The sequence below is a fragment of the Saprolegnia diclina genome (genome assembly GCF_000281045.1).
Source record: "Saprolegnia diclina VS20 unplaced genomic scaffold supercont1.6, whole genome shotgun sequence".
NCBI classification, from domain to species: domain Eukaryota; phylum Oomycota; class Saprolegniomycetes; order Saprolegniales; family Saprolegniaceae; genus Saprolegnia; species Saprolegnia diclina.
Window position 1 is genome coordinate 146,733 of NW_008246073.1, and position 15,749 is coordinate 162,481.

Genomic DNA, 15,749 nt, shown 5'->3' on the forward strand with positions numbered 1-15,749 from the left:
GGCGGCAGGTCCTATGCTGCCGTTGAAGTCCTCGGCTCGGGCCAGGGTCTACGGTCCGCGCTGACGGCGGCGTCGCGGTGTCGCACGTGTGGTTCACGCTGGCGGCGCGTGATTGGCGGAAATGTCGACTTCAACTTGTGCATTCATGTGGCACCTGGTGCCGAAACTACTACCTTTAAAAATGGCATGTGCCACTGTGGGACCGCCAAAGATACAAAAGCGACAGTTCGTTCCAAGCGAAGCGTCGTCGTGGCAACTCGGCAGCATGGCCACCGACCACCGGGCGTCCGTGACGATCTCGCAGCTGCCCATGTGGGGCCGGCCGACGACCGATGCGACCGAGAAGCTGGTCGACCTTGCCTACAGCTGCACAAAGCTCATGCGACCTGTAGCGCCCGAGCCAGCTCTTACACGAGCTCACGTCCAAGAACGCCAAGGGCTCCAAGGGCTCGATCCCGCGCATCATCGAGGTAGATACGGCTTCGAGGATGCGAGATGGACGCGTAATCGCATGTAGTTTATGAACCTCGAAGACCACACGTCGCAGAGCGCGTCGTCCGTGCCCGTAGACCGCCCGCTTTTTGAGCCCACCCCGGGCGCGATCCTCTTTGACGAGTACATTCCGTTCAATACGCACTACGCCAAGCTCGCGCTGCGCAACAACGACACGGTCGCGCGTCGCATCAAGATGGAGCCGCCCGACTCGCCGTTTTTCAAACTCAAAAAGCTGCACGGCGCCGAACGCGACGGCAAGGTCGCTGCCGGGATCGAAGTGGCGTACCAAATCGAGTTCTTACCGCAAGAGCGGCGCGAGTATGCGCTCGACCTTATCTGCGTCACCGAGCGCGAAAAATTTGTCGTGCCTGTCCGCGCGCGGGGCACGTTTGCCGCGCTGAGCTTTCCGGACGAAGTTGACTTTGGACTTTGCCCGGTCAAGATCAAGTGCTCCAAAGTCATGACGGTCCACAACGTTGGCACGCGGGGCGCCAAATTTGTCTTGACAGCGTCGGCGCCATTTACCGTCTCGCCCCAGACCGTCTACTTGGACATTGGCGCAGCGATCCAAGTCGAAATGGAGTTTCATCCCAAGCACACGAAAGAGCGCGAAGGCGAGCTCGCCATCCAGGACGACAGCGGCCGCGCGTCGTACGTCAAGCTCCTCGGTGATGTGACCAACCTCGAGGTATACCTGAGCCACCCGATGGTCGAACCGACGCCGGCGTACTTGACGCTGAGCTCGCGCAAGCGCATCAAGATCTGCAACGGAAGTGATCACCCGGTCGAGTTTTCGTGGAAAGCGTACGCTGGAGAGAAGAGCGAAGAGACTGAGCGCGCGCGGCTTTTGGACGAGCTCCGACGCATGGAAGGTGCCGAAGTCGACAACCTTGGCGAGTGCAGTGACGACGAGCGCGTCGACCTCATGGGCATTCTCCACCGCAAGTATAAGAACCTGCGCAAGGCCGTCTACGACGACCCAATGAACTTTGTGGACGAGTGCTTCTCGCTCGAGCCGCCGAGCGGCAAGATCTGGGCGCACTCGGACGCAGAAATTACTGTGACCTTTGTACCACACGTCGCCGCGAGCTACGCAGGCACGGCGTTCCTCGACATCTCGGGTCGCGACACGCGCTTGCCGCTGCAGATCCGGGGGCGTGGCATCGGCCCGCAAGCGTGCATTCTCTACGACGACCTCTTTGACTTTGGCGACGTCTTTATCAACGACCCGCAGACGCATGATTTTTCGATTCAAAATCGCGGCGAGATCCCCGCCGAGTTTGCGCTCTTGCCGATTCCGTTGCCCAATGGCGTCGACATAACGTTTGCTCCGTCCAGTGGTGTCCTTGGCATTGGCGAGACCTCCAAAGTGTTTCTGACGTTTGCCTCGGCGGTTCTCGGCGAGATTAGCATTACGTTCAACTTCAAACTCAAGGGCTCGGACGATCTCCTCCGCGTGCGCTTCAAGGCGCATGTGATTCCCCCCATGTTTCACTTTGATGTCGAGAACCTCGACTTTGGCATCGTGTCGTATGCGTTCGAGCAGTCCAAGACCGTCCACCTCATCAACACGTCGCGGATCGCAATGACGTACAGCCTCCGCATTCCGCAAGACGGTCTCTACAAGCACCAAGAGTTTGTGCTCTCGCCGGCCCACGGCACGTTGGCGCCCTTTGGGACGCAAGCGATTCACATTGCGTTTACGAGCGTCAACGTCAAGAGCTACGAGTACTTTCTAGTTGTGAGCGTCCAAGGCGTCGGGTCCGACCTGCTCAACATCCCGGTCCTCGCGCAGTGCTTTGTGCCTGACGTCCACGTCCTCAAACCCGACTTGGTGTACGGCGACTGCTACCTCCGGTACGCCCATCTCCAGACGCTCCATTTGATCAACACGAATGCGCACTTGCCCGCCAAGTATGAGATTGTCGCCCAAGACGACCACTCGAAAGTCGTCGCTGTCTTCTCGGGCGACAAGCCCAGCGGGGACATTGGCGCCAACGCCACGCTCGCGATCGATATCGCTTTGGTCTGCGAGAAGCTCGGGAGCATCCGCCTTCCGCTGTACGTGCGCATTGCCGGCTCGATCGATTTGCCGCTTTCGGTGACGATTGTGGCCATGGGCCGAGGCCCGAGCGTGCTGTTAGACGCCGAAGAGCTTGCGTGGGGCCCCGTCTCGTGTCTCGTGGACCACCCAAAGAGCCTTCGCTTGACCAACACGAGCTTGATTCCGGCGCCGCTCAAGACATTTATTCGCAACGCGCGGTCCAAATTCACCGTCGACCAAAAGGAGTATACGCTCGCACCGGGCGAGACGACCGTGATGACCATTGTCGCGAATCTCGACGATACGATCGTGTTCAAAGAGCAGCTGCACATTCTCGTGACCGAAGGCCACAACCTACTGATTCCGCTCTCGGCCAAAGGCATGGGCACGACCATGTGGTCGCCGAGCGACATGAAGCTCGTGGACTTCCAGTTTCAGATGACCAACAAACAATGCGAGTGGAGCTGCACGCTCGAAAACAAGGGCAAGCGCGGTCAAACGCTGGTGTGGATCAACAAGACCATTCGGCAGCAGCAGATCGAGCTGCTCCAAAAAGCCAAGACGCTCCAAAAGACGTCGAGCAAGGCCAGCGTCAAGTCGTTCGACGTCGGCGACGACTTGACGCCGGTCTTTTCGGTGTTTCCGGCGTCCATTGAGCTCAAGCCGCGCACCGCGTGCACGTTTTACTTTCGTGGCTTCTCGGCGACGCCCGGTGTCATGCGCGAGGAGCTCATTTGTGAGACGCGGATCGGCCAAGAGAAGAACGCCAAGGTGGCGTTTGCGACCGAGATTGTCGCGCAGTTTATCAACCCCAAGATCGAAGCGTCGTTGCCGAGTGGGCTCGACTTTTCCTACATTTACGCCGACGGCGTCGTGATGGAAACACAGTCGCAAGCGCTCAAGCTGCGTAATGTGTGCGAGCTCCCGCTCTCGTTTGTGCTCCGGACCCAAGTACCGTTTGCCGTCGACACGTGGGAAGCGGTATTGCAACCAAACGAAGCGCTCGACCTCAACGTCGAGTTTTACCCAGGGTACAAAGACGACCACCTGAGCCGCATCATCAACGGCAAGCTCGTGCTCAGCTATACGGGGCACCCGCAGCGCGACAGCTTGGACTTGCGCGGCGAGATTGGGTTTCCCAACTTGGAGTTTGAGTACTCGCGCATCGACTTTGGCTGCATTTTGAACGACACGCAAAAGTCCATGCACGTCAAAGTCACCAACATCTCCAAGGTCCCGACCTCGTTCCACTGGGTGTTTATTGAGGACGAGAAGGAGGCGCGGGCGGCCGCGACCGTCAAGCGGCCGTACATTCCCGTCAACCAAGTGTTTGACATTCTTCCGATCCGTGGCAACTTGCAGCCGGGCGAAGTCGAAGTCGTCGAATTCATCTTTTATGGCCACGCGAACCGCAAGTTCAAGAGCCTCGTCGCGTGCGAAGTCAACGGCGGCCCCGAGTATGAGCTCACGTTGGCCGGCGAAGCGTCGTCGGTGACGTACCGCCTCGACCGTCCGTACTTGGATTTTGGCCCCGTCATCTACAACAAGGCCGAAGACCGCGAGTTTGCGATTCAGAACCTCGGCAAGGTCGCGTTTGGCTTCAATGTGTCGCTGGAGAAGCTCTCGCGGGCCGGCGTCGTCGAGGTGTCGCCGATGGCCGGACGCATCTTTGCCAACGACAAGCAGCGCATCTCGATCCGGTTCAAACCCGGCATTCCCGATACGCTCGTCGAGAGCATTTGGCTCGAGATTGCGCACTTCCCCCCCGTCGAGTTCAAGCTCTACTGCCGCGGCATCTTTGCGTCTCTGAGCGTCAACCTCCCACGCGGCAAGACGCACCCCAACTGCGCGATCGACAATGTGCAACCAAAGTGGCGCGACGTGCTCAAAGGCGCCAAATACAACATTGAGCACCCGCGCACGTCGTCGCTACCGCCCACGACCGCCGTGACATGCGAGGCCGCGACGCTCGGCTTGGCGCGACCCAACTCGCGCGCGCCGGTTGCGCAGCCCAAGCTCAACAAGGACGGGGTTCCCATGACGGCCGTCTCGACCGAGCGTACCTCCCGCACGACGGCGCGGGTGACGACGCGCAACACCAATGCGGCGCCAACCAACTCGACTGCGCGGAGCCAGAAGTCGCCCATGAAAAACTCGGCGTCGGGCGACTCGTTCGATATGCTGACGCGCGGCCAGCACTACGACTCGGTCGACATTGACACGGAGGCCTGTCGCATGCTCTTCGTCAAGTACCTTTTGACGACGATCCCCGAAGAGCCGCCGACAGAGTCGCCTCGGGACGACAACAATCTAACGCACCACGGCAGTACTGGTGGACACCCCGGGACGCAGCCCCGCTTCAGCAACAACAACAACAGTCATCACGGCAGCACCAACCCGCCACTTCTCGAGCTCGTGACGGTACCCAAGCTCAGTATCCATCCGACGGGGCCAATGGACCGCGCCAAAGTCAAGTCGTTCACCAAGACACTGCCACCGACCGACGGCGACGGCGACGGGAGCGAGTCCCCGACCAAAGCTCTGCAAGGCTTTCTCCTCGCGCAATACATTCTCGACTTTGGCAACGTCGTCACCGGCACCCACCGCGTCAAAAAGTTTGTCGTCACCAACACGGGCCATGTACCAGCCTCGTTTCAAGTCGACAAGAACCTCGCGCTCGGCCGCGGGTTTGCGATCGACCCGGAGCGCGTCGTGCGCTTGCCCGAGAAGAAGGGCGTTGAGTTCAGTGTGACGTTTACTGCGCGCAAGAACGGCCGGCACGGCCCCCACGGTGTCAATTTGCTCTTGGATGTCAAGAACGGACCGCCGAGCTTGGTGACGTTCAAAGCCAACGTGACAGTGCCCGACCTCGTGCTTTTGGCGGAAAACCTCGACTTTGGCAAGGTTGTCGTCGGGCGGTCGCATGTCGTCCACTCGCAGTTCTTCAACAACTCGCCCGTTGTTGTCGAGTGGGCGCTCAAGAAACCCATGGGGTCGGCCCGCGACGTGGGGTACTTTCGCATGGAGCCGACCGGCGGGCTCCTGCATCCTGGCACGCGCTGCAACATCAAGGTCGAGTTCATGCCGCTCGAAGGACGACTGTACCATGTCAAGGTGCCCGTCAAGATCTCGTCGAATCCCAAGACGCGCTCGATTACGTGCCAAGGCGAAGGCTCAGAGCTCCGCGTCTCGTTCGACCCACCCATGGCCGAGCTCGGGCCCGTGCTGCCGTGCTCGCCACCCATCGAGCGCATCGTGATTATGCGCAACGAGTCCGACCACGCGGTGGAAGTCTACTCGCTCGACTTTGACGCTCAGTACAAGAGTGAAGAAGACATGCTGCGAGAAGCGTCCGGCTACGGCGACGACGACTACCTCCGCCTTCCACTGCGGCTACCGGGCACGGGCTTGCCCGAGCACATATTGCTCGAGTACAACCAGCGCAACCAAGAAGAGCCACCGCCTGTTGAAGCGGCGACGACCGCCGAGGCGGACATGGACGAAGAGGACACGCGGTCGCTCCGTGCAAAAGAAAAGGCCGTCGACTACATCTTTCTGGGGCCCCCTCTCTGCGGCAAGACGACGCAGGCCAAGCTCATGGGCGAGAAGGAGCACTTGGTCGTCTGGACTTTCGACGATGCCGTCGCGCTCTGCGCCAAGGACGAGTCGGACATTGGCAAGCGTGTGCGCAAGGCCTTGGAGCTGCCCCTTCTCGCATGGGATATGATCAAGCCCACGACGCCGGAAGAGCCCGAGGCTGTTGCAGCGCACGACAAGAAGGGCAAAAAAGACGGCAAGAAGAGCAAAACCGAGCTTGACGAGGTCAAGGACGAGCCGCCGCCCATGACACCACCACACGAGCCGTCGCCGCGCGAAGAGATGGGACTCGACCTGCTCGAGTGGGTGCTGCAGTGGCGTCTCTCCCAGCCCGACATGGCCAACGGAAGTGTTTTGGACGGCTGGTCCACGACGTATGCGCCCGACAGTTCGTCGCTTCTCCACGTGATCGCCAACGTTCTCGGTGGCGCCACCATCATCCTACTCGGCATGAACGAAGACATTTACGAAGCCCACATCCTCGCATGCATCAAGCACGTTGAAGACGATATGGACATGCTCGAGCGGTCGCTCGACATGATGCAAATGGTACCCGAGGAGCCTCTGCTCGAAGCGATCGAGCCGATTGAGATGGTGCCGGAAGAAAAGGAGGAGAAGCGACCGGCGAGCCACTCGCGTTTAAAGTCGAGCGTCAGCTCCGACACTGTCGTGGTCGAGCCACCAGCTGTGGTCGCGGAGCCGCCGCCGCCAACACCCGAAACCATCGACCCGGTGCAAGTCGAGCACGAGCTGCATACGTACCGCCTGCTCTCGGAGCGGCTGCACGAATACCTCGACTTGGAGCTCTACGACAAGTACTGCCAAGAGCTTGTCGCGCACAAGAAGGAGTGGGAAACGCTGCTTTTGCGGTTGCCACCGCCACCGCCGCCACCGCCCACGTCCGAGTTGCCACTGCAGAACGGCGAGCCCGACGGGGCCCTCAGCGACCGCAGTGGGGTGCACGAACACCCGTCCACATCGACCGACGCGACGACCGCGGACGACGAATCGGGCATGCCGTCCATGGCCGCCGACTACCCCGAGCTCGTCACGGACGACGCTATCGAAGCACCAGAGCACTTGGTGGCGCGCAAGCCGCGGCGTGTTCTCGCCCTCCACGATGTCAACCTCAACGAAGTTGGACCGCCACTGCTCTTGCACGGTCTCGTGTTTGCGTCGATTGAAAAGTACTTGCGCGAGCTGGCGTCGAGCAAGCTCGTGATGCCGGCGCCCATGACGTACCAGCTCGTCAAGCGGCCGTATTTTCGGAGTCAGCGCAAGCCCGTGCCGCGCTTTAGCCTCTCACCACCGGACGTGAGCCGGTGGATCTTGCCGCCGCAATCGGAGATTTCGTTTCACGTCACATTTGCGTCGTCCGACGTGGGCACGTTCGATAGCACGCTCGGGTTTGAGATCCTCGGGAGCAAGCGCGAAGCGAGTCTCTTCTGCCGCGGCATTTGTGCCGTGCCGGGCATCAACGCGGACCCGCGCAACGTCTTTATGAGTCGCGCCAAGCACAAGGCGGACGGTGCGCTCGTGCACAAAAAATTTGTCTTGTCGAGCGGCGTGTACGAGTTTGGGCCGCTCTTGCTCGGCAAAGCGCGGGAGCTCCGGCTCGAACCCATCGCCTCGGACGCATACAAGGCGACGCGCAAGACCAACGCCGAGGTGTTTCGCATCTCCAACCCGAGTCGATTCCGCGCGCAGCTGCATTTTTTCTTTGAGAAGCAGCCGCCAAATGACGACATTGGCGTCGACGGCGACGCAGCGTCGACAAATGCGGCTGCCCATACCTTTCTCGTCGAGCCAAATAGACTCGAGATTGCCGAAGGGGACACGGCCGAGGTCCTCGTGTGGGCGTTTCCCGCGAAAAATGGGGTACTTGATGACACGCTCGTGTGCTGTATTGCCGACAACCCCGAGCCAGTGACGTTTCCAATTTCATGCATTGGGTGCGCGCCGTTGATTGCGCTCAATGGGCCGTGGACCGAGAGCGCCAAGCTCATCGACTTTGAGAGGCTCTTGCTCAAGCGCCAAGAAGACAAGACGTGGAGTCTCCGCAATGCGTGTGAGCTGCCCATCATTTGGCGCCTTGTGCTCGACGTGCCGACCGAGTTTGAAGTCGTGCCTCGCGACGGTACGCTCAAGCCCGGCCAGTCGCAAACCATCGTTGTTCATTTCAATGCAGCCACCGAAGGGCTCTTTGAGTTTGGGATTCCGATCGAGTTTGCCGATCTCGAGGGCGGGCTCGTTGGCAGTAACCCGCATCTGCGCCGGGACAGCATCAAGGTCAAGGCCGAGGCCTACAAAATTGACGTGTGCTCGTTTGACGAAGAGTCGCCCGACCCGAGTGCCGAGAGTCTCAACGGCGTCTTGGACTTTGGCCTCCTCCGCGTAAGCGATACGCCCACCAAGGCCTTTTCGCTCCGGAACCGCGGCAAGTACGATATCAAAGTGATGCTGTCCGTCAAGCGCAACAAGGATTGGTGCAAGATCAACCCGGTGGACGCGACAATTGCGCCCGGAAAGAGCCAAAAAATTGAAGTCACGTTCCTCTCGAGTGTCTCGGGCGAAATCGTGCTCCGCGACTGCAAGGACATCAAGTGCGTCATTTTAGAACAAACGACCGGCGAAGTCTTTAACGAGTTTCCCATCTTGCTGCACGCGCGCGCCGTGTACTCGAAATTTCGCTTGCAGCCCGCGCGCGGCCTCAGCTTTGGCTCGTTGCGCTTCAACGAAGAAAGGAAGGTCAAGCGCCTCGAGCTGCGCAACGACGGTGAATTTGCGTTCAAATTTCGCTTCAAAACGGACGTCATGGACGACGCGGCCAGTGTCGACGAGACCAAGCCCTTGGTGCTCGGGCAGTTTTCGATTCTGCCGGCCGGTGGCAGCTTGGACCCGGGACGCATCGTCGCCATTGACGTTGGCTTCCAGCCCCAAGGCGCGGCGGTTTATCGCGAAAACGTCCGACTGGATATTTCGGGGCGCGACCCGCACAATGAGAACGAGACGGCCATGCTGCAGTACGAAGTGACGGGCGAGAGCTGCTACCCGGGCATCAACACGAACGACATGGAGAGCATTTTCGAAGAGCAGGCGGTGGTCCAGACCTTTGGCTCGGGCCACACACACTGCCTCGAGCGCAACCAACCCATGTTTGCAGAGACCGAGCGGCTCTTTGACTTTAGCGCCGTCTTGGTCGGCAAGAGCATCGTCGAACGGTTCAAAATCTCCAACCCGACCAAAGTGCTCGCAACCGTTCGGTTTGCCATCAAGGCGCCGACCGAGTCGAAAGACGAGTCGGGACTGAGTATGTTTACGGTGCAGCCCACAGTGTGGGACATTCCGCCGCACGAACACCGGTACGTGAACGTCCACTTCAAGCCCACGAACATCACGACGTACCATGCGCTCTTCTCTGCGGTCGTCGACGACGGCGCCGACCCGAGTACAAACGTCCTGCAATTTGACATGCGGGGCGAGGGCACGATGCCCTGCATCACGATCGAGAAGCCGACAACGCGCGAAGGCAACGTGCTGAGCCTTGCGTTTGGCAAGCAGCGCGTCGGGAAGGGCCGCGAGCTGCCCTTGGTTTTGCGCAACGACGGTCTCGTACCGTCGACAGTGCTCTTTTCGATGCCGTCGAGCACCAACTTTACGTTATTGGAAGCCGCGGCGACGACGAGCGGCCTACTTTTGCCGCCCAAGAAGACGCATACGATGTCGGTCCTCTTCAAGCCGATTAAAGCGCACGACGAGATGTGCAGCGTGCAGCTCAAGCTCAGCGTGCAATACAATCCGTTCGAAGACACAATCATCAAGCTCAGCGGCCAAGGCTACAAGGAGCTCGTGACTTTGGACGGTCTCGTGGACGACGACCACATCGTGTTCAACGACGTCGATATTGCAACGGCGACGACCGCGAATATGCGCTTTGGCTTGCGGAACCAGTCGTCGACGCACGTGGTTCGTTTTGCGTTTGGCGCGCACCCGCTGCTCAAGTTTGTACCGACGACCGGTCATTTGTATCCCGGCGCGCACGCGAGCATCCTTGCAACATTTGCGCCACCACCAGGCGTCGCAACGGTCCTTGACAAGGAAAAAATCCCAATCACACTCAGTCGCATCAAGCCGGCGGTCGACGCGCCGTGGGACGACACCATGTCGACACTTTCGTTTGTTGAGGCCGATGCGACGCCGTCCAACGCGACAGAGCCATCGTATGAAGCGCTCGACCCGCCGCTGCCACCGCTCACGGCGCTGGTGTTTGCGGTCGCCGACACGCTGCGCTACAGCTGCAAGACGACCGAGATTGCGTTCAAAAAGACGTTCATGTTTCAAGCGTGCACAACAAAGTTCAGCGTCAAAAACGAAAGCAAAGTGCGGTTGCCGTTCACGTGGACGTGGAGCCAAGAGTTTCTGCAGCTCCCAGACGTGACGGCGTCGTCCATGGATACGCCGTGTCCGTTCAGCATCGAGCCCGACGCCGGCGAGATAAGCGCCGACGATACGCAGGACTTCCTCGTCCGGTTTGCGCCGATCGAGGTCGCCCACTACGTCTACCGGCTCGAGGGCCACCTCAAGAACGGTGACATTATTCGCATTAGCGTGCGTGGCACGTCGCTTCGACCTGTTTGTCATGTCGACGTCGAGCCAAGCGACTATGCGCAGCGGCGGTCGTTGGCGATGGTCGGGCCGGGCGGCGAACTTGGGCCACTGGACCCGAGCGTCCGTGTTGTCGAGTTGGAGTCGCTCGGGATTCGTGTGCGAAACACGCGTCGCTTCTACGTCATCAACCCGACCAACGTCTCGTATGAGTTTGCGTGGGTCCCCGAGGGCCCGCATGTGAACCCGGCCTTTCGCTGTGCGACGCCAAAAGGGCTTATGCTCTCGGGGAAGCGCTGCGAGATGGTCTTTGAGTTTACACCGACCCAGATGGAGCTGCAAGAGATGTTTTGGCGGCTCAAGATCGACCAGTTTGGCGTCGACCAACTCTTTTTGTTTGTGGGCACGACGACCGAGCCGCGCGTGCTCCTCGACCGGGGCAGCGTCAACTTTGCGACGCTCCTCCTCGGATCCAAGGCGTCGCAAACCATCTATTTGACCAACCAGGAGCATTTACCGTTCAACTTTGCGTTTGAAAAAGTCCACTTTGTCGGCGAAAAGCCCGTGCTACTCCTGACGCCGCTCTCGGGTGTCGTGCCGCCCCACGGCCGGACAGCGATTGACGTCGAGTTTGCACCGAACGAAGAAAAGCTGTACAACTTCAACCTCGGCTGCACGATCAAACGCAAGCCGTCGCGGCTCTCGCTCAACGTCAAAGGCGAGGGGTATGCGATCCACGACCACGTCATCGTGCACGACGACACTGCCGGCGGCATGCTCGACGCGATCGAGCCGTCGTCGTCGACACCGATCGACTTTGGCACGGTCCGCGTGCACGAGAAAGCGCGGCGCAGTATCGTGCTCTCGAACGCCGGCAAGTTCAACTTTGAGTTTACCTTTGCGTGGGCATCCGCCAAGCATCCGATGCTGACGCTCGAGCCGAGCAATGGGACGGTCCGAAAGAACGACAAGGTGGTCTGCCACCTCACGTTTGCACCCACAAAAGAGACGTCGCTCGACGGCCAGCGCATCGTGTGCACCACCGCGGGCTCGCGCGAGTATGCGTTCCCGATCCATGGCAACGCGGTGCCGCCGGCCGTCGATTTTTCGTTCACGGCGCACGACTTTGGCCCGTGCTTTATCGCCGAGCCGGACGCGGCGCCGATGGTGGAAACCATGACGCTGCGCATCACGAATATGGACCACGAGATGGACATCAGTGTCGACTGCAGCTACGAGAAGCGGCCGTTCTTGCACGTCACCGTCCAACCCACGGTGCTCGGGCCCCACGAGACGCTCGACGTGCCGATTACGTTTACGGCGCGGCACGAAGGGCCGTACGAAGAGGTGGTGCCGTTTACGATCAACGGCAACACGACCATCAATGTCGTGCTGAGTGGCGAAGGCATTTACCCAAAGATCGAGCTCGCCATGGCGGCGTCCGTGGTTCATTTTGGGACGCTCCAGATCGGGCAGAGCGTGAGCCGCATCGTCAAGCTCGTCAACCGTGCGAAGCGCAAGACGCCGTTGGCATTGCTTGCGAGCCACATGCACGACATTGGCCTGAGTATCTTTCCGCAAACCGGCATCTGGATCAAGCCGCGCGAGACGCTCGATGTCGAGCTGCGGTTTTCGCCGCCGCGGCGCGTGACGCCGTTCGAAGAAGAGCTGTGTGTGGACGTATGCGGCACGAAGAAGAAGCTCGTGACGCTCACGGGGGCGTGCCAGGGCATGGACGTGCAGTTTGAGACGGAGAACCTCAGTTTTGGCCCCGTCGTGCTCGGGTCGCAGCTCGTGCGGCGGCTCTTGCTGCAAAACCGAGGCGACCTTGTGGCCAAGTTTCAATGGGATTTGAAGCGGCTTGGACCCGACTTTAGCATAGCGCCAAGCGAAGGCGTCGTGCTGCCAAACCAAGACAAGTCGTTTGAGATCACGTTCCGGCCGCTCAAGATCAACGACGACATTCGGCTCGAGAAAATTTTGTGCGGCATCGAGGGCGGCGACTTTCTGACCATGACGTTCACGGGCGCGTGCGTTGGCCAGCTCGAGACGTCGATCAAGGAGCTCGTGTTTGAGTCGCGTGTCCGGCGCGAAGTCGCCAAGGAAATCTCGATTGAGAACAAGACGGGCAGTCCGTGGAACTTGATCCCGATGGTGCAGGGCGAGCACTGGCGCTGCGCCGAGAACGTGGCCGTGCCCGCGAATGGAAAAGCCGTCATGCAGCTCTACTACATGCCGTTGAGCATGACCCAAGCGGGCGAGACCGCCGGCTACGACCGCCCCAAAGCGCACAAGGGCTCGCTCTTCCTCGCGATTCCGGATGGGAGCGCGATCTCGTACAACTTGGTCGGCACCGCGGTCGAGCCAGATGCGCTCGACACGTTGAGCTTCAAGACGCCGGCAAAAGCATCCTTGCCGATCAAGTTGCCACTGGTCAATTGGCTCAAGAAGAGCGCCCAAGTGTTCCACGTCACGATTGAAAACGTGACGCAGTGCGCGTCGACGTTCGTCCAGGGCGCCGACACGATCACGGTTCCCCCAAATGCGACGCGCGAGTATGGGCTCAAAGCCTTTGCGTACCTTGAAGGCATAAACGAGCTCAAGGTATCGTTCACCAACAACGAGAGCGGCGAGTATGTCTTCTACGACGTGCGCATCGACGTCACGCCGCCCGTGATCGTCGAGACACTCTCATTCCACGCGCCCGTGCGCCAGAGCATCAAGAAGCTCATTACGATCGAGAACCCGTTCCCGCCGTCGCGCAGCATCCAGTTTGACGACAAGAGCTTCTGGAGCTGCTCGTCACCGAGTGTCCGTGTTCGGCGCGTCGGTGAAATGACCGGCCGGTCCGAAGGCTCGTTCGAGGTCGAGTACCGGCCACTCCTGCACACGGTCGAGGCGATCGAGGCGACGCTCACACTGCGGAGTCCGCAGCTCGGCGAGTACCCGTACAAGTTGTCTTTGGCCACGTCGCCGGCAGGCATCGAGAAGATCCTGCACTTTACGGTGCCCTTGGGCGGCAGTCAGACGCAAGCGTTCCGCTTCAGTACGTATGCGTCCAAGCCCATCGACTTCAAGTGCAGTGTGCAGCAGCCAACGTTCTTCAACGTCGCGCCCTTGCTCAAGACCGATGTCACAACCTGGGATGGCACCGAACAGACCGTGGTCGTCAAGTTTGAACCCGAAGCGCTCGGTGACATTCGCGATACGCTGGTCGTCGCGTCGGACGCCGGCGGCGAGTACAATTGCACGCTCCTCGGGCAGTCGGTCCCGCCGGTACCCCAGGGCCCGTTTGTGTTTGGGACGACCCAGGACGTTGAGTTCAAGAACGTCTTCAACGCCCCGCGCGAGTTTGCCTTTGCGATCGACGGCGCCGGGTTTTCCGTCAACACTGCGACCGTCACGATCGCTGCCAAGTCGGCCAAGGTCGTGACGGTCAAGAACACGGACACGAGCGCGCGCGCGACGCCAGTGACGGGCAAGCTCCTCGTGACGTGTCCGAGCCTGCCCGAGCTGCCGCCGTGGGTCTTCTACCTCGAGGGCGAAAGCCGGGGCTGAAGGATTTATATATGTACATAAACCATTAGGAATCAAAAGTCTATTAGAGTATATCGTCGCTGTATATAGTTGTATATCGGGAGGTTTATCGGTCGTGCTTGGAGACGAAGAGGACCCCGTTCTTGAACCGGCCTTGGGTCGCCATCGTGCCAGCGTCGCCGCGCTTCTTGGACACCTTGGCGGTCGTCTTCTTCTTGCCCGTGACGATGCCGGACGCCTTGACGAGCTCGGCGTGCTTTTCTTCCCGCTTCTTCGCCGCCTTGCGCATGGCCATGAGCTGGTCGTACGGCCGCTTCTGCTGCTTGGGCGCTTTCCCGCCCAGTGTCACGATGCGCTCGATCTCGAGCTTCTTGCGCTCCTTGCCCGTTGCATGCGTCACGCCTACCCGAGCATGAGTGTCTACGTACGATGGACGACGGAGGGCGCACCAAAGCTCTTGACCGAGTCCAAGGTCTCGCGGAACTGCTTGGCGACCTCTTCGGCGCGGCTTAGCGGCTCGTTGGCGCCGGCCTTGCGCGGGCGGCCATCGTCGTGGCGCGGTCGGCGGACGTCGGTCACGGGGCACTCGAACACCTGGACGACCCGGGGCTTCCCATCCGACTTCTTGAACGCGGGCAGCATCGGCAAGCTTGCTGTTTGACTGGATCCAATACGCGGCCACTCGTTGCAGGCCCCCTCCCTGTTTTTAGGAGGGGTGGGGGTCCCCCTTTAAAAAATCGATGCAAACGATGGAATTCGACCAATCAGACACCGCTTCTATTTTTAGCGAAAAGGCGATTGCCGGCAGTATTTTGACGACCATGCCAGCGACGCCCGCTCGCCACGCAGTCGTCCATGCTGCAGACCCTAGAGCATGTAATGAACATGGCGTGCGTAGGACGCTCGGTGCATGCGCGACCCAATGCCAGCGAACGCGACGCCCGAAGATGGGGCCAACGACGAGGTACGATTGTCCGCGCCGGCTGTGGGTACGACCATCGGTCGTAGACCGCCTCGATCGCCTCGTCGCGGCGCTCGTCAGCGTCATCGATCAAGTCGGCGTCGTCGTACCGCTCAAGCGCTAGCACTAGCTCGTCCATGTCCAAGCGCACGACGTCGTCCTCGATTTCGCGGAGCTCCCTTTCCACGGGTACGCGCTGGCGTAGCTGGATGCAGCGCTTGTCCAGCCTCAGAATTGCTCTGACGTACGTGTATCTAGTGGCGTCGATCCACGAGCTCGAAGCCCGCAAGCTCGACATTGAAGCGCAGTTGCAGGAGGTGGAGGCCGCGTTGAAGCTCAAGGCCGACAAAACCAAAGGTGTCTACAAGGTATGTACGCGACTAGGTAACTACTGTCCATTTAGTCCTTCGTTTTGGCTAGCCCAACCGACCATTCGCGCTCCTGCCGCGGTCGGCGTCGGGCTCGCTCCGATCGACGCACCGATGAACGCCCACGACTCTGCCACGAAAT

At 60.1% G+C, this 15,749-nt stretch overlaps 3 protein-coding genes across 3 annotated transcripts; 2 read left to right on the forward strand and 1 right to left on the reverse strand.

The window, feature by feature from the left end:
- Nucleotides 1-206: 206 nt before the first annotated feature.
- On the forward strand, nt 207-14,352 carry SDRG_02549 (hypothetical protein). Its single transcript, XM_008608144.1, has 3 exons — nt 207-349; nt 393-470; nt 518-14,352. Exons 1-3 carry the CDS (start codon nt 266-268, stop codon nt 14,297-14,299), a joined length of 13,944 nt encoding a protein of 4,647 aa, XP_008606366.1. The 5' UTR covers nt 207-265; the 3' UTR covers nt 14,300-14,352.
- On the reverse strand, nt 14,325-14,972 carry SDRG_02550 (hypothetical protein). The gene is made up of 2 exons (XM_008608145.1): nt 14,728-14,972; nt 14,325-14,680 (listed from the first exon to the last, which is right to left on the reverse strand). Exons 1-2 carry the CDS (start codon nt 14,918-14,920, stop codon nt 14,385-14,387), a joined length of 489 nt encoding a protein of 162 aa, XP_008606367.1. The 5' UTR covers nt 14,921-14,972; the 3' UTR covers nt 14,325-14,384.
- Nucleotides 14,973-15,099: 127 nt separating this feature from the next.
- SDRG_02551 (hypothetical protein) lies at nt 15,100-15,725 on the forward strand (the record flags this gene model as incomplete). The annotated part of the gene is made up of 5 exons (XM_008608146.1): nt 15,100-15,126; nt 15,177-15,242; nt 15,287-15,428; nt 15,498-15,607; nt 15,660-15,725. 5 exons carry the CDS (start codon nt 15,100-15,102, stop codon nt 15,723-15,725), a joined length of 411 nt encoding a protein of 136 aa, XP_008606368.1.
- Nucleotides 15,726-15,749: the final 24 nt, after the last annotated feature.

Bases quoted from the DNA above. Each gene is read 5' to 3' on its own strand.
- SDRG_02549 (XM_008608144.1), top strand. From the start codon at position 266: ATGGCCACCGACCACCGGGCGTCCGTGACGATCTCGCAGCTGCCCATG. The intron at 350-392 runs GTCGACCTTGCC...TGCGACCTGTAG, and splicing joins CCGATGCGACCGAGAAGCTG to CGCCCGAGCCAGCTCTTACA. The intron at 471-517 runs GTAGATACGGCT...AATCGCATGTAG, and splicing joins CGATCCCGCGCATCATCGAG to TTTATGAACCTCGAAGACCA.
- SDRG_02550 (XM_008608145.1), bottom strand. From the start codon at position 14,920: ATGCTGCCCGCGTTCAAGAAGTCGGATGGGAAGCCCCGGGTCGTCCAG. The intron at 14,681-14,727 runs GTGCGCCCTCCG...ATGCTCGGGTAG, and splicing joins GGACTCGGTCAAGAGCTTTG to GCGTGACGCATGCAACGGGC.